The sequence below is a fragment of the Lissotriton vulgaris genome, chromosome 2_1 (genome assembly GCF_964263255.1).
Source record: "Lissotriton vulgaris chromosome 2_1, aLisVul1.2, whole genome shotgun sequence".
Taxonomy (NCBI): Eukaryota; Metazoa; Chordata; class Amphibia; order Caudata; family Salamandridae; genus Lissotriton; species Lissotriton vulgaris.
Genome location: NC_141687.1, coordinates 892,266,056 through 892,287,597, shown reverse-complemented (window position 1 = coordinate 892,287,597; position 21,542 = coordinate 892,266,056). Strand labels below are relative to the sequence as shown.

Here is a 21,542-nt window from a genome sequence, read left to right as displayed (position 1 = left end):
AGGAATGGTTTAATTCCACAGGAGAAAATTACCAGTTATGTCGCCACCATTTATTGCTGTGAAATACAATTCCATTAATCTATTTTTCAATGTATAGGAAAGTATACCTTCGAAAATGGTTACATGCTATTGCCTTGGGCCTGAAATGTTTACACACTGACAAGTAACTGGCTGACATTGGCAGAGCACACTCCCGGGCTGCGCAATGCCAGTAATGTAAATGGAGTTAATACATAAAGGGCTATATTCTAAATCAAATTCACAATTTAACTACGTTTTAAGCTAATACTGAGGTTACTAAATATTGCCATGTTTTAATCCTAAACATGCTTTGGAGAAGACCGCGGTTTCCAAACTAACCCGAGATGGTTATATAAACGGATCTTTTAGCGCAATCACAGTCTATTGCTCAAAGTGAGTTCTGGATAATTAAATGTTCCAAGCTTCATCTTATAATGTAGCAGGACAGAATAGTGGAATAACTGACGTTACCATAGATAATGACACTACTAAAATATAGTTGATGATCATTTAACACTACAGTTTGAATGGTTATAAGCGAAGAGAGTATTGCACATAGTCCTGAATAAGTAATAGGTACTTAAGCGCTCAGGTAAACTTAACCTTGGTCCAACTTCGGGATTGAGAACCAGTCTCCATTACACTTCACTGGTTACAGATTTATAGTGACCCTGCTGAAGCAATCATAAAGCCTAAACCTCCTAACATAGCTGTGCGTACCACATTCAGAGCAGCTGAAGCCAAGAAAGTAGCAAATGAGATCTTAAAGCAAAAGAAAGAACACTGTCCACCCTCTGACAGAATTGCAAAGAAAGGTAATCAGTGGGCGGTTGGTTCGGATGCACGATACAGCTTTGAGAAGGGAAACCCAGTTAGGTCGGAAGTGTCTTCTGGATTTCAAGAAGCTGCCTATAGGCAAGAGCTGAGGGATTTTGATACCAGCATCAATACCAAAGTTCATCGTAGGCAGTACGACAAAATACACACTTGCTGAAAATGATGTTCACTGTGTTCTATTTAAAAAGACAAGAAAGGCAGAGATCCTTTGAACAAACTTCATCAATAACGCAAAGGAGCATTAATATGAAACAGGCGAAAACACGACTAACAGATTTTTCCAATTCATGCTGAGAGGTGTGTGTGTGCCAATAAAGCGGCGGAACTCTGGATTGGTCCTCTCCATTTCTTCCGAATGAACATAATCAAATGAAATGCTGCAATGTAGGTAAAAGGGTCCAAAATGCTGCTGCCCGGATCCTTACTAACACCCCCGCCAGAGCCTCAGCCAAACCAGCGCTAAAGTGTCTCCATTGGCTTCCGGTGAGAGAACGAGTGATGTTCAAGGCTCTCTGCCTTGCTCACAGATTGCTCCAAAACAATGGCCCCCCAAGCCTAAAAAAATTCATCAAACTATACAAAGCCCCTAGATCCCTCCGCTCGGACCAGGAACACCTCATTGTTACCCCCAGAATTAAGAAGGCCCGAACAGGAGGAAGACGTTTCTCGGTTCACACCGCACGTCTCTGGAACGCCTTACCGCACCACTTGAGAACCGAATCCAACTACCTACGGTTCAGGAAGCAACTGAAAACCCACCTCTTCCCTTAAACTGTCTTTCCTCTCCCCCTGTCAACTTCCAGTTGTACTGATTTTAGCGCTGGGATACTTACGGGTGACTACGCGCTCTATAAAATTAAATAATAATAAATTAAGTGATTGAGCAGTACAAAAGGTAAGAATAAAAATACACATGTAATTCGTATATAACTTAAGCACAACTGTAAGTGTGCATTATCTACACTCTGAAAAAATTGGAGTGCAATACAAGTAGGTTATTCATTAAGGAAGTATAGTGGGGATGGACTGAGAATCTTACATAAATGCAGAAAGACCGTATATGTGCACTCAATTCTTTGGACTGCGCAGACCCACCTTGTTATATGCACTCAAGTGAACATCTAGTAGATGAATAGCTCTAGATGGAAATATACAGGGTTTGCTCTACATGGAAATATATACGGGGCTTGTATTTCAACAAGTCTAAGAACGTTTTTTATTTTTTCCCTATAATCTTACGCTCCCATGCGGACACCATACTTTTAACTAAGCAGTGTACTCTCTATTAGGAAGTAATCATTTATTTCCCTCTACTTACGTATTCAAGTGCAGATTACGCGATTATTCCTGATGACTAGTTAGGATGGTTTAATATTTCTACCTTACAACATCTTTCAAGGTTATTAAACAGAGCCATTTTATCAAAGTAATGTTAGGGCTGCGAATGCGTTAATATGCCTTTAAAGATGTTCTTGGGGAGGAAAGCACTATGCTACAGATTTCATTTATGCATGTATAAATGTAGGTTTTCTGTGTATGTTAGTATTTTAAACCATGTTTTCCGAGCCGCATTAAAGAAAGTTGGTGGGTGGAGATTGTTAAATTTGGGTCAATGTCTCCGGGTAAGGTAAAACCACAAAAAAAAAAATAATAAAGAGAGAAAAAGGAAGAGTTACTTTGCTGCTGCTTCACTACATGGTACCAGAAGTACTGACTAACTGCTATATTAATTGTCTCACTGTAATGATGGAAATGTTTGGAAAATATCTCCAAGACGGCTCTGAATTAATGCATTTTAATTAACTTACTTCGGGACTGGACTTGAAGCCCAGCAACTAGGGTAAGGAATGCAATATATAAATGGATCAGTTCTCCAGAGGCTCTCTTAAACAGAACTACCTTAGTCATTCTTTCGTGAGAAAGGCCTTAACATTAATGATTCAATCTGAAACAAGTAAAACGCTGGGCTTACAGGGCTTTGCTATACTAGATACTCCATTACCAAAAAGGGATTCAGGCTAATTATTGCAAGCGAGGAGCCCACCGCCTGAAGTCTGGGGTCAGTGCTAGGTGACTGACTCAACCTTGGGCCAGCCAATAGTGAGCATCTCTCTCCTTTATACTTCAAAAATTACAGCGTTGTAGTTATAACAAAGGCAGTAAGTGCTTATTAATTGATACTAACTAGGCAGGGTGCGGTATGCGCTACATGCCCACGTTTTTTACTTTCTCAGATTAACCAAGAGAATATCGGTGGAGAGTGAGTGAGCGAGAGTGAGTGAGTGAGCGAGATTGTTCACGAGTGCAAGAGTGAGAGATTGTGCAAGAGAGAGATTGTGCAAGAGAGATTGTGCAAGAGAGAGATTGTGCAAGAGAGAGATTGTGCAAGAGAGAGATTGTGCAAGAGAGAGATTGTGCAAGAGAGATTGTGCAACGTGCAAGAGAGAGATTGTGCAAGAGAGAGATTGTGCAAGAGAGAGAGATTGTGCAAGAGAGAGAGATTGTGCAAGAGAGAGAGATTGTGCAAGAGAGAGAGATTGTGCAAGAGAGAGATTGTGCAAGAGAGAGAGATTGTGCAAGAGAGAGAGATTGTGCAAGAGAGAGAGATTGTGCAAGAGAGCGTGAGCGAGCGTGTTCTTTACTCCAAACGGTCAGTAGCTTTGGTTTGTCATATAAATGTACCTTGTGTTCTTGTCCATTACGTAAAGGAAGTCTTAAGAAGTGTTTAAGCAACTACACCACCTGCCTGGCGGTGGCAATCCACTATATCATTCAGTTCTTGGACATGACTTCCTCTACTTCAAAGATCACATCACTCATTATCCCACCCTATCCATTTCAAAAAGCAAATTCTTTTCCATGTTTCTACGAGCCAAATATTTAGGACGTCAAACATCTGGCACAGGATGCTCTTTAGTTTATTTTTGCCACAAGATAGAAAGGGGGAGCCGGATTAGAACATTAATCTAATTGCCTCCAAAACCATGACCAAGATAGCTGCATTAAGCCAATCAACTGAACTGGATTACATGCATTTTTTAAAAACAACACTGACATACATTATACCCGATCTGGACTACAAAAAAATAACACCCATAGATGTTGATGTCAGTCATGATATGTCAGTCTACTTCATCCCAGTACAGAGACCTGGGCCTAAATCCATAGTGCAAGTAATAGTAATACACAGTTCTCTTTAATGCACCAAACTGTCTTCCCATCTACCAAAACACCCAAACAGACAATTGATACACTTTTTCAATAGCATTTATTAACATCTAGACTACAACAGGAAAAAGGCAGCTGTACATGAGAAGTCCTTCTTTGCATTAGCCCCTCTGGGAAGAAGTATTATTCTGGCCGTTTTTCTTCTTGAGGCGGTTCACCGTGCTGCAAAATAGCGATAAAAAGAAGTCAATTTAAATCCTTATTCAACATTAATTAAAATATCATCAAATGCAACTAATAAATGTACTTTTTCTTGTACTTTTGTTCCTCAAATTTGTAACATCTATAGGAAACATACATGCATATGTTATATATACACACACACAGATATATCCACATGTGTTTCATTTCAAGACTGGATTTAACATTTCTAGAATTGCCAAACGAAACACATTTACAAATATTACACACATGGATTTAAAAAATGTTTTTAAAACCTTACAAATTACATTACCTTAGATTTGTACTCTTTGAATTCTTCCTGTAAAGCTTCATACTTTTGTTTAAGTTCAGCTAACTCTAGACGAAGCGTCTCAACATCTGCCGTTTCTGGACCAGCCACACACAAATGTTGTTTCAGAAAGCTACAAAGAGTTAAGAATCGCAATTTCTTTTGCAAAGCATTGGATCTAAAAGACTGTTTGAGAAAATAGTATGGTAGTATACCTTATTTCTTAGACAACACGTTCTATGCAATTGTCAATGGTTCAGGTTTTGAGAGCCTTTCACTCGATTACCCTAAAGCATGTTTAAACCCATTACTAGAATGTTGAAAGATGCAAATACATGCATTTTTTTAAAACAACACGGACATACATTATACCCGATCTGGACTACAAAAAATAACATCCATAGAGGTTGATGTCAGTCATGAAATTTCAGTCTACTTCATCCCAGTACAGAGATCTGGGCCTAAATCCATAGTTTGTTTGCTACCCATGCCATTCCAGTCTGAACCCAGCCATATGCAAATCAGTCTTGACCCTGTGCCCCATGGGAACAGTTCAGCCCGAACTGCCAAGCCAGGTCATCCCTGGACTGGAATGAAGCATCCTAGGACTGGTTTCGGCGGTTGACACCGGGGAGGGGAGGGGGCGTGGGTAGGGGGGAGTGTTTGCTTTGCTCAAACGCTCCGTCCATCATCCCCTTTGGTATCGCTTTGTTCGCCCTAAGTTCGCAGGGTATGCCCAGACGTAGGTCCCTTGCTCACTTTGCCACTGGATTCAAGATAGCCAGGCTGATGAGCATTATGAACCCGAAACCGGTCCCAGGATGCTTGTTTCCGATCCAGGGAAGACATGGCTTGGCAGTTCGGGCTGGACTGTTCCCATGAGGCACAGGGCCAGACTGATTTGCATATGGCCATGTCTGAACTGGGGTGGTGGAGTGAGCTATAGAATGATGATGAATTGAACCCAGATGACTGGGGTTGAGTGATTTGCTCAAACGCTCCGGCCATCATCCCCTTTGGTATCGCTTTGCCAATTAACTCCGGCTGCAAAACAACGAATGGGAGCATGACGCCCTCCTCCATGCAGTCTGAACCAGAGAATCCCCACGGACATGACTGCTTGTACCACCCTGGTGAACAGACTTGGCATTTACCCCAGGGTGAAGGCAGGTCCATACGCAGACAGCTGAAGAAAGATTTGTACACACGTTGGACTGTGCAGGAAAAGCACTGGTGCTCAAACTGGGGAGGCGATGGGGTACTCAACCAGCAGAATGCTTCAGTGCCGGCGGACTAGACCCCGAAAACACAGGGGAGCTCCAGAAGGCCACAAAACTGGCTCCTGCCCACATCAATCTGGACCAAATCCTGACTGCAATTGCAGAAACCAAACAAGGCCTCAGTGGTCGGGTGGATGCAGTTCCGGTGGAGCTTAGTCTACCCAAAGACTATCAGAGAGCATGGGTAACACAAACCAAAGAGAGTGCTCCAACTAATTGTGAGTAAGTAGAAGATAAAAATCAAGGATCTAGAGGAGAAAGTTCAAGAATGGAATATAGAGCAGAAGAATCTGAAGGGAGAATAAGTTGTAATATCTGTATAGTTGGCTTTCCGGAGGGAGCAGAAGATGCAGACCCAGTGGCATTCTTCAAAAACGTGGTTGGCCCGCAAAGCATCACCCACTGGACTGTCACCCCACTATTTGGTTGAACAAGCACCGCGAGTGCCAGCCACTTGGTGCGCCTCCACGACCAGTTGTGGCACGACTGATGAATTACAGAGACAAGGAAGCCATACTACAGGCAGCAGTTGTAAGGAGCCCATTAAGCACGATAATGCCAAGATATGATCTTCCCGGATTACACATTGGTAGGACGGCGCAGAGCCTCCTTCTTAGGGGTGAAGAAACTGGTACGATTGGTTGGACTCTCATACTGTTTATTAATCCCGGCCAAGCTTAAGGTAATCGCGAATTGCACCAGCTACTTCACAGAACCAGACAACACCTGGGGTTGGGTGGTACAGCGTCAATACAAGTCCTCAGCCTGTCCCCAACTGTATGCACGAGCCCGATCCCTGAGGGCACCAGGAGACTCGCGAAGGCGGGGATGAGTTGGTGGGCCTGTGACCATTACTGAAGCCACTACCCAGTCCAGGGTTGAGAAAAGCAGATGCGAACACAGTCTACTGCCAACATACACCTGGAGCATAGATCCTCACCAGAGCAAACTCAGGAGGAGATGCAGCTGGAGGGGAGTTCCAACATATTGAATAGAAGCAATATCTCAGAGAACATAGCAACGGTTACATCGCACACAGCAGATAACCTGAACTCATTTTTGGACAGACATCAACACAGAATAGTTCAGCAATGGATGTTGTCCTTTTACTACAAACCGGAGGTACTTTCTGTGGGCTTTGTGAATTGGGATGTGAAAGTAAGCGTCTTTTAGATCCTGTGTAGAAAGAAAGTCCCCTTTCTTCAGTAAAGAAGTATTTGTTGGAGTGTGACCATGTGGAAATGTTCCGAATTTATGTATGCATTTAGAGGTCTGAGGTCTAAAATTGGCCTTAGAGACCCTAATTCCCAAAAAAGACAGAAGTATAGAGAGTATACTCCTGTCCCTTGTTGATGTTTTGGCACCTTCTATATAGCATGCTTTTGTAGCAGTGATAGTACTTCCTGTTTTAGCAATGTTAGATGATCTTAACTCATTGGACGCTGTCTGGGGGGATGTTTGGTGGGGTAGCTGTGAGTTCTAGGCAATAACCATGTTGGATAATTTGTCTCACCCACCTGTCTGATGTGATGTTTTCCCAGACAGGTAGGAACTGTGATAGACGTCCCCCGACCGGTGTTATATAGTCTGGGGGAGCTGTATGAAGTCACTGTTTTGGGGTTGGGGAGTTGCGGTTGTTATTTCCGAGACCTCTACCCTGGTTGTGGTTACCTCTGTAACTGCCTCTTGAATTACCTCTGGGTGATGTTGGTGTAAAAGAGGTAGATTGCTGGCTTGTGCCTGTATTCTTTGACCCGCCTCTATAGGTGGACCTACGAAAGGAACCCCTTTGAGTTGGCTGTTGTAATGCTCCCATTGATTTAGCCGTTTGTGTCTTTTTTCATGTTTTCTAAAGTCTCATCTGTACCTGAACCGAAAAGTGTTTTCTCATCAAAAGGTTGGTTCAATGAGGATGTTTGTACTTCTTGTTTGAACCCTGAGACTAAGCCATGCATGTCTTCTTAACATGATACTGGTGTTGATGGATCTTGCTGCAGTGCGTATAAGGCGCACTTAATGGAAGTGTTAGTTATTATCTTCCCTTCTTGTAATTACTGGTCTGCCCTTTTTTGATATTCCTTAGGGAGATGTGTAATGAGTTTTTCTAACTCATCATAATGAGCTCTATCATAGCGTGCAAGTAGCGCTTGTGTATTAGCTATGCGCCAGCTGTTTGCTGCTTGGGATGCTACTCTTGCCAGATGCATCTATTAACTTGGACTCCTTATCAGGAGGAGGAGCTTCTCCTGTAGATAATGAGTTTGCTCTTTTACGAGTGTTTGTGACTACAAGCGAGTCCAGAGGTACCTGTCCTTTGATAAATATTGGGTCCTTTGGGGCCGCCTTATATTTATCAATTCTTATACCCTAGCCCTCACAGGGTCTTTGAATATGTCTGCTGTGTGATTGAGAAGACCCTTAAGCATAGGTAGTGTTCCTGATGTTCTTTGTGCAGCAGGTAGTGTTTCTTAAAGGAAATCCTCTATTTGAGGTTCCGTGTGTAAGTCTACCTTATGGTATTTTGCTGCCCTATTAATTAACTTTGCAAAACCTGTATTATCATCAGGTGGTGAAGGTTTTGAGGGGTATAATTCTGGGTCGTTATCTGACCCTGCATTATAATTCTCCCATGGGTCTGCTTCATCTGGGGCAGTGTCGTCATCCCCATGAAGTTCTCCCTCCCCTGTATCACTTTCTACATTTGTTTGAGGTGTAGATGGTCTTGGTGTAGAAGGTGGAGGAACAGCTGGCATAGTTTGAGGAAGAGGAGAAGAGGGTGTGTCTCTAGGTTGAGGAGAAAGGGGAGGAGTTGCATTTGTCCCCATTGTTCTCTTTTTAGGAGGAAGAGCTTTGTCGTCCAGCTGTTCATTCTTCCCATTTTTAGGTAATTTTGTCACCACTTTGAAAGTTTGCGGATAAACAAAGTCTTTTGTTCTGGATCTGTCTGATGCTCCTATGTCGGTACCGAAGTTTTTGGTTCCGAAAGGTGCCTTTGCTTCTGACCGTCAATGTTCTGTGTTTTCAGCACCGAGAATTTGCTCAATTCCGATTCTTTCGGTGTTGAGTAAGTCTTCGACGCCGAAGCATGTTTCGTTTGACATGGAATGTGACTGTAAGCCTTCCTTTGTATGGAGCTTCGGTGTCGATGTCGACCGTTTCTTGGATCCGACATGGTGGGAGGCCGAGTGTTTAAGTTTCAGTTTCGTTGCCGAGCCTGAAAGCGGGGCGCCGGAAACTTTTTCGGTAGTCTGACCGGGCTCGGAGTCGACACCAAACGGGGTCGGTTTTTCGGTAAGGGGACGTCGTCACTCACGGTTTGATGAGCGTCGATTTCTTCGGCATCAGACTCGTCCACTTCTGACCCAGACTCGTCCGCATCTTCCTCTTCGGGGCGCTGGGCCTCAAACAGCTCTGGGATTTCCTCCGACTGCATTCGATACATCGTGTCTTCGGGCTCGACTGTTTCTAATAGTCGACTTGGAGGAGAATGCTGCGCAGGCTTCACAGTCCCTGGATTCGTGTTCAGGTGATAGGCAAAGATTGCACACCTCGTGTAGGAACTTAGCACCACACATTGGACATCTCTTGAATGGAGTCCTTTCCACGGACTCCAGGCTGGACTACGTGAGATAGGCCTCCAGGTCTCGTCGACGTAGAAATCGAAAATGTTTATTGTTGATGTCGAAACGCGTCGGAATGGAAATGAACTTGCGTTTGACAACAATACCGTCGAATTGGAAAGGGACTACGCGCAGAAATATCACTTTTTCCCGAAGTCGATCCGGAGCGCTTCGATCCTCATCCGAACCCGATGGCGGAAAAAACTATCCAAGGATGGAGCCGATGCCCATGCACACTAGCACCCAAAGGAGGAGTCACCAGTCTTGTGACGACAAAAGACTTCAAGAAAAAAACAAGTGCAATCATCCGAGCCCAACACCAGATGGCGATCTATTCATAAATGTACCATCTGCAGACCATATGCCTCGAACACAGCATGCAGTGAAAAAATACCTCTAAAGAGATACTACAATAACATTTATTCAAGAAATACATATGTCCATAGGGGAAAGACGCACACCTACAAAACAGTGGCAGGGTCAGTACTATGGTACTACATCTCAGGGTTTGGTCAGGGGTCACTCATATGGGTGAGGTCAATGGTGCTCTTCAAGAGCATAGCAGCAGAAATAGGCCCAGAATGGAGAGAGGTCTCTGTAGAAGGGCAATTGGATGGACGACCCCTATTGTTGGGATGTGTTCGCACTCCAAATGTAGCGTAACATCCGTATTGGGCAAATCTTTCCGCCATAATGCATAATGACCAGATGGGCACATACCATAGGTAATGGGAGGAGATTTTAACTGCCTACTGAACCCCCTCCTGAATCTCACCCACGTCTTCCCTCCTCCCCTGTGATCACACTGGCAACCCTCTTGACTCAATGGCTGGCACACTAGTCGTTAGTAGACAGTTGGTGTGTTATGTACCCACATGTTAAAGATTATTCTTTTCGCAACCGCACAATTTCTATGTGGGTTGGACCATACTGACTGCCACCATGCCATACACTTAACAGTCACAGGCAGAATATCTAACGAAGACCCTATCAGACCATAACCCCTTACTACTCCACATGACATGGAGCACTTGCATTCCCCCAGTGCCAAAATGGTGGCTACAACCAGCTGCGTTAGAGGATGCAGCATTCCAAGACCCAACCCACACTGAATATTGAATTATTTCACAGAATACTGGGACACAGTAGAAACCACACTAACATAATGGAAAGCCATGAAGGTATACTGAATGAAGGTATACTGCCAAACTTCAATTTGTAGATTTCACAATGCGATCAAGCTGCTTAGTATACGCCGACAGGCGAGGGAAGACCTCAGTGCATCCATCACAGAGCAAGAGGTTCAAGGAGTCATTAGGTGAGCTGAAACTTGTAAAATCCCACGACTGAATGGTTTATTTACTTACAAGGCATACGAGGACCTACTAGCCCATAAACTAATAGAGGTGTACAACGTTGCCCTCATAGCTGGGCTGCTGCCTGCGTCGCTCAGGGAAGCACAACTGCTCTACCTCCCAAAGCCGGGGAGAGACTCCCTTATAACTAGCATCCTACCGGTCCCATTCCATGTTAGAAAAGGACTACAAAATATTAAGTAAGATCATGGTGGTGTGGTTGCTGGAACATCTCCTGCATTTGGATCACCTGAACCAAAATGGGTTTATCCCAGGCCGCTCCACTACACACAATATCTGTAGAATGTTGATTGCTGGAACATGCACCTGGGAACTGGCCCTTCGCAGCGTGTGTAGTTTTAGACATAGAGAAAGCATTTGATACTGATGATTGGGATTATATGTTCACAACCTAGACAGCCATGAGCACAGAGGGAGGTTTCAAAGATGAATCCTACTTCTTTACACAGAACCTACGGCGCAGGTGATGATAGGTAGCTGCATCTCAGCCCCCTTTCATATTAGATGGGGCACACGTCAAGGATGCCATCGGTCCCGGATACTGTTGGAGGTGGAACCGCTAGCACATAGGCGCCGACAGGAAAGACAGAAATTGGGGATACCAACTGAGGGAGAGAGACACAATTTCATTATATGCAGAGGACCTGTTAATAGATGTACGAGGCAAATAGGATGCTATAACCGACATACCCACGGAATTCCACACCGCCTCAGGGCTAGGAGTGAACTGGTCAAAGACCTGCCTATTCACACTCCATCCAGACTGTCCTCAGCAGAATATAATGGTTGAGAGCTGTTGGGTATTGCACACATTCAGGTATTTAGGCATTAACGTCTACCACACCACTTGTGATCTCCTAGATAGTAACCTCACTATGGCCATAGATACACTGTCCAGATAGCGTTCTGGTGTACACTTCCACCATCTGTGCAGGGCAGAATAGCCCTTTCAAAATTGGTGGTTCTTTCCTGAATTTTATACGATTTCCATAACATGCCAGTAACTATGCCCTTGAACACCTTTCGCATGGTACATGCAATGCTAGGAAGCTTCCTATGGAAAAAGAGGCAGCGTATAGCTTTAGCTAAATGACAGCTCCCAGTGGACAAGGGAGGCTTAAGCACTTCAAATTTAGAACATTATTATTTGGCGGCATAACTACAGTGACATGCCCGCTGGTTAGCGGGCAGGCATCTGGAAGAACTGGGACTGGCTCCCACTTCCGAGCACAGAGGGTAGTGAGCGAGTCTTTACTATCGCAGGAAGTGCTCCCCCGCCAGGCCAACAGATTGTTGCACAAGGCAAATAGTAGCTATCAGGGGAGCTTATGCCTTATGACGAACATGGTCCCATATGCACCAGAAACCCGCTTAAGCTATAGAATTCCATTTAGTGAGCAGATTGGGTAAGCTGAAGTAACAGCGTCGGAAGCAGCAGGGGTAACCACTTTAGGGTTTCAGGAAGGTGCCTTGATCCCGTTCGAGCAATTGTTAGATGACTGGGAACTCCCCGCATGACAGACTATGGGTAACTGACTGCAGAGCTTGGACACAGAACATGCAACACATCGGGGGTGCAATTTAGAGGGAAAGAACAACCAGTTCACTCAAGCTTGGTGGAAAAACAGAAGCAGAGGGAGAGGGGGTTCCTGTACACCCCTGTGCACTAATCAAAGTGCGTTAGATAAAGCATTTGCTAATATTTCGGGCTGGAGAGTTCTCCAAATTAATTTGCAAATAAGTTAATTCAGGGGCTTGCAGCTTTTCAAATGGTCACTGCTGGTGGTTTATTGTAGAGAAAAATCTTCTCCATGCCCAGAGTATCCCCCAGTCCTTATGCTATTGCACATAGTCCATACCCCAATGATCCACGAGTACCTGTCTGGCTGCACAAAGCTCTAGAGTTATAGCCTTAAGTCTAGGAGAAGGGATGGATTATGCGAGAGAGTTAGGGAGACCTAGGAGGATATAGCTTGGGAGAGAGGTAGACCCATGTCAAATATATAGTCAATATCTGCGAGCACCAATTCCAAGTAACGTTTGAGTTTGGGACAGTGCCAGAGCAAGTGTGTCTGTGGCCTCATAGTTACACCAGCACATGGGGGAAGCACCTGGTTTTCACTTTGCTAGGCGTTCTGGTGTGCAATGCCTGTAGAGGGTCACTTTGAGCATTACCTCCTTCGCCATTGCACTAGCTGCAGAAATAGCGCACTACAATAAATGTCCGCCCATTCTTTATCTGTTAGGGTATGTTCTAACTGTTTCCAATACGAGTTGCACAGCCACCTTGACAGGAGAGGGCGCCTAAGCAGGATTCTGTGGAGTTCAGATAACCTTTTGTCATCTGATTTAATGACAAGCTATTTTTCAAAACTGGTAATGGCCCTAGCAGGACGAGGTGTAACAGAGGGCTGGGGAACCCAATGCCGTATGTGGATATAGCACCAGCGTTCTGATTCCGCTATACCAGATCTAAGTTGGTCGAAAGACATCAAGCCCCAAGGGTTGAAGGAAGACAATTAATTTACAGTTGGCTCTCTGCCTTGCATTAAATCCCTCGTTTATCACAGCCCGAGGGAAGGGTCTATAAATAGTGTAAGAGACTATAAGTGGGTGGTTAGGACTCAGGAGGAGGAAACCCTAACCCAGATCTCCAAAGTGGCATGGCCACCGGAAAAGAGTAGACGCTCCACAGTCTATATTTCACCAACTATGGGACCTTCCATACTTGCATCCCGGCGATCACCTGATCTGTGAAGGACCAATGTTTTGCTGAGGTAGATCTGTGCCACTCTAGCATGTAGTGCAACTGATTAGCGAGATAGTAAGTGATAAGATGTTGTGCTCCAAGGCCAGTCAGCCTTGGTACGATCGGTGCATACCTATACGAGGCTTCTTGACCTCCCCTATCAAGGACTATCTTGCGTTGTAGTTTGGGTAGGAGATAGGACGGAGGTCTGCCGCCATCTTGGCCACGCCCCCAAGAACTTACTTTTGTGAAAATATGATGAGACCTAGCATTGTAGGCTTCTTCCAATTTACAACGGACCAAAAACTTTTCAATTTAGGGCAAATCAATGCAAGTCTGGTGCCTCAATTCTTAATTAGTAGAAAATGTATTATGTAAACACTAACTGCACAATGTTGCTGCCCAGTACTGACCATACTGCACATTTTTCCCCTCCGCGCATCAGATCTTGGTTTTTGTAATCTGTTTTCAACCAGTCAAACTACAAAAAGTTGCATCTGCAACGCATGATCAAACACCTCACATCACAGTAAATATATTCTGTAAAGCACCCTGTGGCCCCTTAGAACAAAATATACAATACAACAAAGTACTTTTGTGTTTTCATGAAGTCAGGGCATGTGTTGTCACCCATATTGCAATTCTCAGCAAAACAACAACAACAAAAAAAACGCTTTTCAACCGGTCCGTACCTAGACCTTTGATTTCGAACTGTGGATTAAATGTATTCTTCAGTCGCAGAGTTAGTAATAAAGTTGACAGTTTGCTTGATAAATATGGGTCCTTTCCTTCTAGGGAAGGAAGGAAACCCATAACCATGCACTTTGGAACCTAAAATAATCACATTGAAATCAACGCTGTGACTGAAGGAAGACAAAGGATACTCCAATGCATTGTTTGGTTTCTCTGGTTCTTCATAAAGGGCCACCAACACTGAAAAGATAAATCACAATTCAAAGTGGCTTTTAATTTCCAAAAAAGAAATAGTTTACATAAAATAGTAATTACAGTACACTTGCTATGCAGCCTACTCAGTAAGGCTATTGTCAATTAACACTATTAATGTGTTTTTGAATGCTACATCGAAAAAAGCATTAGCAAAGTTAATTTGCTTTTTTGTTTGGGTAAGTGGTTGATAACACTGTGTGCTGCCTAACAACAATATCTTGGTCTGCAAAAATATGAAAGGGGGGGGGGCTTATTGCTCATGAGACTGCAATAGCATAACTAGAGTAAAGCTGTATCATCAAAAGTATTGTAAGGAAAAGTAGCCAACAGATGAAGTTTGTTTTGTATTCTTAACACTTGCTAAACCTACATAGCAAAAGAGTACAGTACAAAAGTCTGACAAAGGGAAATTAGTTCTGCTCCATTCATATGAAAGCCTACATTTGTATTTGTTCTGTAAAAAAACAAACCTGTAAATCCAGCATGTTATAGCAGTAAACTGACACAATCAAATGTACGAAAGAAACTAATGAACAGAAGTGTGTTTTGACAGGACAAGATATTCAAACAGTATTTACCTTCTGAACAAAAGTTACCAATTACAGGTCATTGTTACTTATGTTGGTTGGAGCAGCCATATAGCCATTACGGCTTAACTGTATTCCTGCACTGAAATGACAAGTGGCATTGGTTTGAATAATTGTCAGTTCGTCCTCTTGAAAATGGGTTGGTTTAATTTCTGCATTACATTAGAGAGGTGGGTTCCAGAGGAGTAAGTAAAAGCTTGTTTGGTCGATGGATCGAATGTGGAGTAGAAAAGCACGTGGAAGCATTGTGGTTTTCAGTAGTCAGCTGAGCAATGTCCACTGTTACAGCTCCTCTCGCTGTTCTTGCTAGTATCTGCAGCAGCGGTCCTCTGACCTAGTTTCGACTAGAGTATGTTGATACCATAGCACCCCTCAATAAACTCGTTCTCAGAGCATTAAGAAAACTACCAAAACAGAACCTATTTATGGCATTGAAAAACTCCTACACCTGAGCAAATTTCTCAAATGGCCCATATTTTGGTTGTCTTCATTTCATTACCTGGAGCCTATCCATACACTTATCAATGTTCAGAGCCTAATGTTTGAATACATATCCTCATTTAAAACAGATATTGAGCTAACCCCTACCTACTGGATGTATGACGATACATCGCAAATTAAAACAATGCGTGCTTTCACAACGCGGTTTTTAATTCGCATGTACCCTCACAACGCATATTTTTTCAACGCATGGCATTAGTTCGCATTTCCTTGGAAATGCATACTATATGCCTTTACATCGTACTCAACTTTGCCGCATGTATTTAAATGGCTAAATATCCCCCAAACACTAACACACTACCCTACAGACACACAGTCCACAATAATACACTACAGTACATAATTTAAAAGTACCCCAAAACAGTATTCAAAACACGACCCTACCCCTACGTACAGTCTGTCCCGGACCTGCTTACACAACCCTAAAGCCTAAACCAATACCATACACTACAACCCCCTGACACAACCCTGAGCCCTAGCGCCTACACTACTACTACCTGAGACTACACTAAACCCTAATCCCACTTACTTCTCTCCTTCCTCGTGGTCCGTTCCCAGTGCCGCTGAGTCTCTGATCCCGGTTCCTGCGTTGCTGTCTGTGCTCCGATGCCATTACATCACATGCGTTTTAAATGCGCATGCGATGTAATGGCCCGCGTCGTAAAGTGTACGCGTGGTTACGTCGCATGCGTTGTAACGCATGCGACGTAACTGCCTGCGAAGCAACAGCTGCATTGTAATGGCTGTTCCCCTACCTACTTACCCAGTTTTTTTTTTAATAAATCTTTTTTCATTATTAAACAAATCTACATTACACACCACTTTGCCACATAAGCAGGAGACAATACATCTTCCAATTTTCGGACCTGGGTTATAGTCAATCAATTCACAATAAACAATACATGACCATTAGGGGGTTACAAGAGTCTCGTCATCATTCAGGGGTGCTGGCGGGGTGCAGATATTCCCCTCTATAAGAGTTCCAGGGCCCCCATACTTTGCTCCATTTCCTGGGCCACCCTTTGGCTACATAGACGGATCTTTCCCGGAGCATGCACCAGTCCAAATCTTCCTTCCATTTTCCTAGTGTTGGCGGTTGGTGAGCCCCCCAATTTTGTGCTGTGTTCCTTTTAGCTACCATTACTGCCAGGGTTGCCCATTTCTTAGTATAAGAGATCAGGTTTGTTGGCTTCCAAATGTTTAGGAGGCACCTGTGTGCCTCTGGCTGCAAATCGACTGCATGTACCTCACTGAGAGTGTGATGTAAGGCACACCAGTATGTTTGGATGTGTTCACATTCCTATATAATGTGGATAAATGTACCCACCTCCCCACACCTACGTCTGCACTCTCCACTATCTATTCTGCCCATATGGACTAACCCCGGCCCGGTGATGTAAAATCTGTGTAAAATGTTTAGCTGCACTAAACTTAACCTGGCCTGGACCGCTACTTTCCTCTGGGAGGAGACCGCCTCTCGCCAGTCTTGCTCATCCAGTTCTGGACGGTCTTTAACCAATTTTTCCTTGTGGGACTGGAGTGGGTCTTTCATATTGTTTATCAGTTTTTGTGGATCAGAGAGATGGTTTTTCGGGAAGATGGCCGTCAAGTATTCTATCCTCAAGGGGGATGTATCAGGGAGGGAGGTCTTACTAGTTAGGTGAGCGTGGAGTGCAGTGGCGGCTGGTGACATTTGAAAGTGGTAGGGCGTAAAACAATTGCCGTACTGTACTGCGCACGCCAACAACCCCAGGACACGCGTCATTGAGTGACAGGCGGGGTTTTACACTACGCGAGTCCATTTGGAGAGACATTTTAATCTTCCCAAGGCCCTCCCAGGGAATGCGATTTCTCTATTTGACCCTTTTGCTCTAACTTTACCTCTCTCCTTCTCCTCCTACCTCTACCTCTAGCTATGTCTTTCTACCCTATGTCATCTTAAGGATTGCTTGTGGTCTTGTGCAAGACTTATTGGAACTATGTTTGTGTGACACTGTTAAAGTCAAACATATAATTAAGTTCTGTCTGAAAATATGTTGACTTGAATCATCAGAAAAATGGTGATAAAATAAAAAATAGTTCTATGTAGGGTCACCCAAATATGTCTTGCCCGGGTCCCCTCAAATCCTGAACATGATACAGAGTAAGACTTCTTTACTAAAATGTATAGAACATTAAATAATTTATAAGCAAAAATGAGCGTTTTATATCCTTAGTCCTAAGTAGACAGTCTATTTTCTCAGTTTTACTCTGGTGCAAAAACCTTTCTGTGATATACTAGGCAAAAGGTGTTTGCACCAATGTGCGTTCATCTTTGTCTATCAAACATTAGGTCCAGAAGCATCTGGACTGTGTGAGGGCAGCTGCAGAGCACAGGCCTTTCGCCAGCACAATACCCTAATATTAACCAGTCAACGACACATAGTTATACTTATGCCCATTAAGGACAAAGTGCATACAGGTGCGTCTGGTCCGTTCAGCGGTCACAAATTACTGTGCAAACAAAATATAATTACATGAGAAATAGAAAGTTGCTGTACAGAACAGAGGAAATATTTATTAGCAAAACGGAAAACAAGATTGATGCGAGAGTTTCAGGTTTTGCCAACAGCATTCCATGCATGGCACGAATATCAGCAATAAACACTTCAATTTACATTCCGATGAGGGTAAACGAATATCATTAAATGAAGCATGCTGGTTTTTGTTTTTTAATAGAGACCATTTAGGTAGTCTTTCATTCCCTTTGTAATAAAAAGCATATCTACCGTTTTAAACTTTTCACTTACCCTCTTTTACAAATCCTGCAATACAAAATTAGGATGTTGTGTCCCAGTAGCATGCCATTCCCTTAAATACCTTTCAACATATGTGTTCTGAAAAACAATCACGACGCGCACTAAAGTAGAAAAATACTTCTATTCCAAATAAATCAAATGTATTCACTGCCCAGCTTTCCGATGGCGCTTACCTTCCTGAGGGCTTGTTCTAGAATGCGAGTGACGCCTGCCAGGTTCCAGGGGTGACTACAGGCCCGAAATACCACCTGTCTCCGAGTCCGAAGTTGAAGTGATGGACATCAAATGGCGGCCTCCTCACAGTTTCTGAAGTTAGCAGCGCAGGAAACAGACACCTCCTCGAGGCTGCAAAGTGTCTCTTCAGGAGTCCATTTGGGAAACTGCGCACAATCGACTTTTGCACTTCCCGCCTGACTGCAGCCTCTACCCCACCCCTTTGCAACTCGTCATAGGGCAGGTACCACCCCCTGTGACGAATTGGGAAAGGGTGGGGTGACCATCATCTCCTCTCCCTGACTGACGTGGATCCCCGGTGCTACAGGGCTTCAACCTGAAGCGCCCAGGGCAAACTCTATTCACACGTCATCAGAGGGTGGAGACTGGAGCTCGAGTCTATGTATTTGTCGAGCTGATGACCTCACAGGCCTCAGGGATGTGAGCTCACCCGCCCGGCAAATACAGTAGACTCAGGCACCAGAGGCAGAAAGTTAAAGAATTAATCGGACTGGCTGCGGCTGGCAGTGTGTCAGCACATCAACAACAGCATTGCCCCCATCAAACGTGTGTACATTTTTTTTAATAGCAGACTTCACATAAAGAGTTCCTTTTACTTTAGGAATGTCGACGCTGGGGGGGGATGAAATTAAAGGGGGCGGAGCCCCGACGCCCTTTACCAGAAACCGCCACTGGTGGAGTGCATGTTGGACCTGAAGATATCTATAATGCTCAGTGCCTGCCAGGCTATATTGCTGTTGAAGGGAGGCAAAGGGAAGGATTTTGTCCTTGACCCAGAGGTCCTTGATCTGGGAGATACCAATAAGGTCCCATATGTCAAACCCCTTAGTTTGCCACAGGCTTCCCCGCTTTTCAGATTTCCAGAGGGGAGTTGCCAGTGTGAGTCTATGGTCCCATCCCAGGTGTTTGTTCACCTCATGCCATATGTGGACTCAGTGCGCGGTCAGATCTGTAAGGGGGTATTTACGGGATTTCAAATAGAGTGCTCTACTACAGTCCTCACCTGGGCGGAGCCATCTATCCCGAGCATACCCTGGATCGTCTAGACTACCATACATCCCCTGGTTTATCGCAGCCAGATGGACCGCCCAAAAATATTTTTTAATGTCTGGGAGACTGATGCCACCATCGTACCAGTTGAGGGCGAGTTTAGCCTAGGCAATCCGAGGTTTGCTGTCCCATAAGAGTCTCTTAAAAATTTGATTTGGGAACTGGATCCATTGAGTTCTGGAGGGCATAGAGGAAACTGGGCAGAGCCATCATTTTAAAAAGGTCAGTTTTGCCCAACAATGAGAGAGACAAAGACTTCTAGTGGTTGAGATCACCTTTCAATCTCTGAATTGGCGGTAGGAGATTGTGAGTGAAGCGGCACGTGGAGTTTAAGGTAATGAATATTCCGAGGTAGCGAAAGCCATCTGAGGCTATCTGAATCGGGCGAACATGAGGTTTTTCTTGCAGGACACAGATCACAAATTTATACCAGTTTATCATAAATCCGAAGTATCTGCCAAACACTGCGAGGATGTCTAGCAGGCATACTAAAGAGGCCCTCAGGGAAGTCAGGTACAGCAGAATACCGTCCGCATAGAACGATATCCTATCTTCCCAGTCTGGGGACCAGCACATACCGTGAATCATTGGATCTCTGCGGATCCATGCCGCCAAAGACTCCAGTGCTAAGGCAAATAGGAGCGGCAATAATGGATACCCTCGACGCGTTCCACGGCAGAGTTGAAATGCAGCTGATTTGCGGTTGTTCACGGCAACTTGGGCCATGGGTTTTGAGTAGAATAGCCGGACCCAGCTCACAAATTGGGGCCCAAATCCCAATTTGTACAACACAGCAAAGAGATATGGCCACTCCACCATATCAAACCCCATGGTGGCGTCCAGTGATACTAGTACTGTGGGCTCTAAGATAGTTATAGCTCTGACCAATACTCCATGCAGCCTGCGCAGGTTTAAGGCAGTGTTACGGTGCGGCATGAAGCCCGATTGGTCAGGGTGGACCAGGGTATCGATGACTTTTACGAGGCCAGTCACCAACATTTTAGCTAGGATCTTGGGTTCTGCATTGAGCAGTGATATCGGTCTATAGGACGTGCAACAGGTTTTAGGTTTACTTTTTTTATGAATGACCACAATGTTGGCAATCCTCTGATCTATAGGAAGTGTCCCTTTACTCTGCTGTCCATAAACATTGAATGAAGGTAGGGGACTATCTTGTCCGGTCTTAAATTATACAACTCGATCGGAATGCCGTTAGGGCCCAACGCTGTCCCAGAATTAATCGCTCGTATCGCCTGAGCCACCTCGTCAGTCGAGAAAGTGGACTCAAGGTAGTCACGATTCTAGTCAGCAAGGGTGGGGAGCACAATATCCCAAAGCAGGGCAACATTTTCTCCCTCCGTGTACTGCCCCTCCATTCTGTATACTTTCAGGTAATATTCTGCAAACAGGTCGGCTATGTGTTGTGGGCCTGATTGGATGGGCACCCTCCAGTCAGCTTGGGCAGCCCACCCCCTCCTATCCAACCATGCATCAACTTCCCTTCCTGGTCTCCCTGTTCATAGAGTCTACTCTGCCTTTCCCTCCCCATGCTCGCTAGTTCCGTCTGTTGCTATGCCTTTGAATTAGTCTTGCTCTAAGCTTAGGAGGTGCACCTTCTCAGGTGTCACTGTATGCTCCAACTCTTCTTCCAATTTAAGCACTAGATCTTCCACCATCACCAACTCTTACTCTTTTTGTCCTACCCGCAAATAAGGGATATGGCTTCCCCGCGGATAACTGATTTGTAGGCTTCCCATAACGTTTAGGCTGATTGCACAGTTCCCTCATTTTCTCGGAAGTAATGATCTGTGGTCAGAGTTATCTTCTTTCGAATTTCAGGGTCCCGTAGATACCACTGATTA

General features: G+C 44.4%; 1 protein-coding gene across 1 annotated transcript in view; it reads right to left on the bottom strand.

The window, feature by feature from the left end:
- Nucleotides 1-4,109: 4,109 nt before the first annotated feature.
- The window catches only part of MYCBP (MYC binding protein), a 73,161-nt gene continuing 55,728 nt past the window's right edge, over nt 4,110-21,542 (bottom strand). The window contains exons 3-5 of the mRNA XM_086958730.1: nt 14,447-14,495; nt 4,541-4,670; nt 4,110-4,248 (exon numbers count right to left, since the gene is read on the bottom strand). Of these exons, the coding sequence (XP_086814856.1) occupies nt 4,210-4,248; nt 4,541-4,670; nt 14,447-14,495 (218 nt within the window). The 3' untranslated portion in view covers nt 4,110-4,209. The remainder of the gene's footprint in view (nt 4,249-4,540; nt 4,671-14,446; nt 14,496-21,542) is intronic.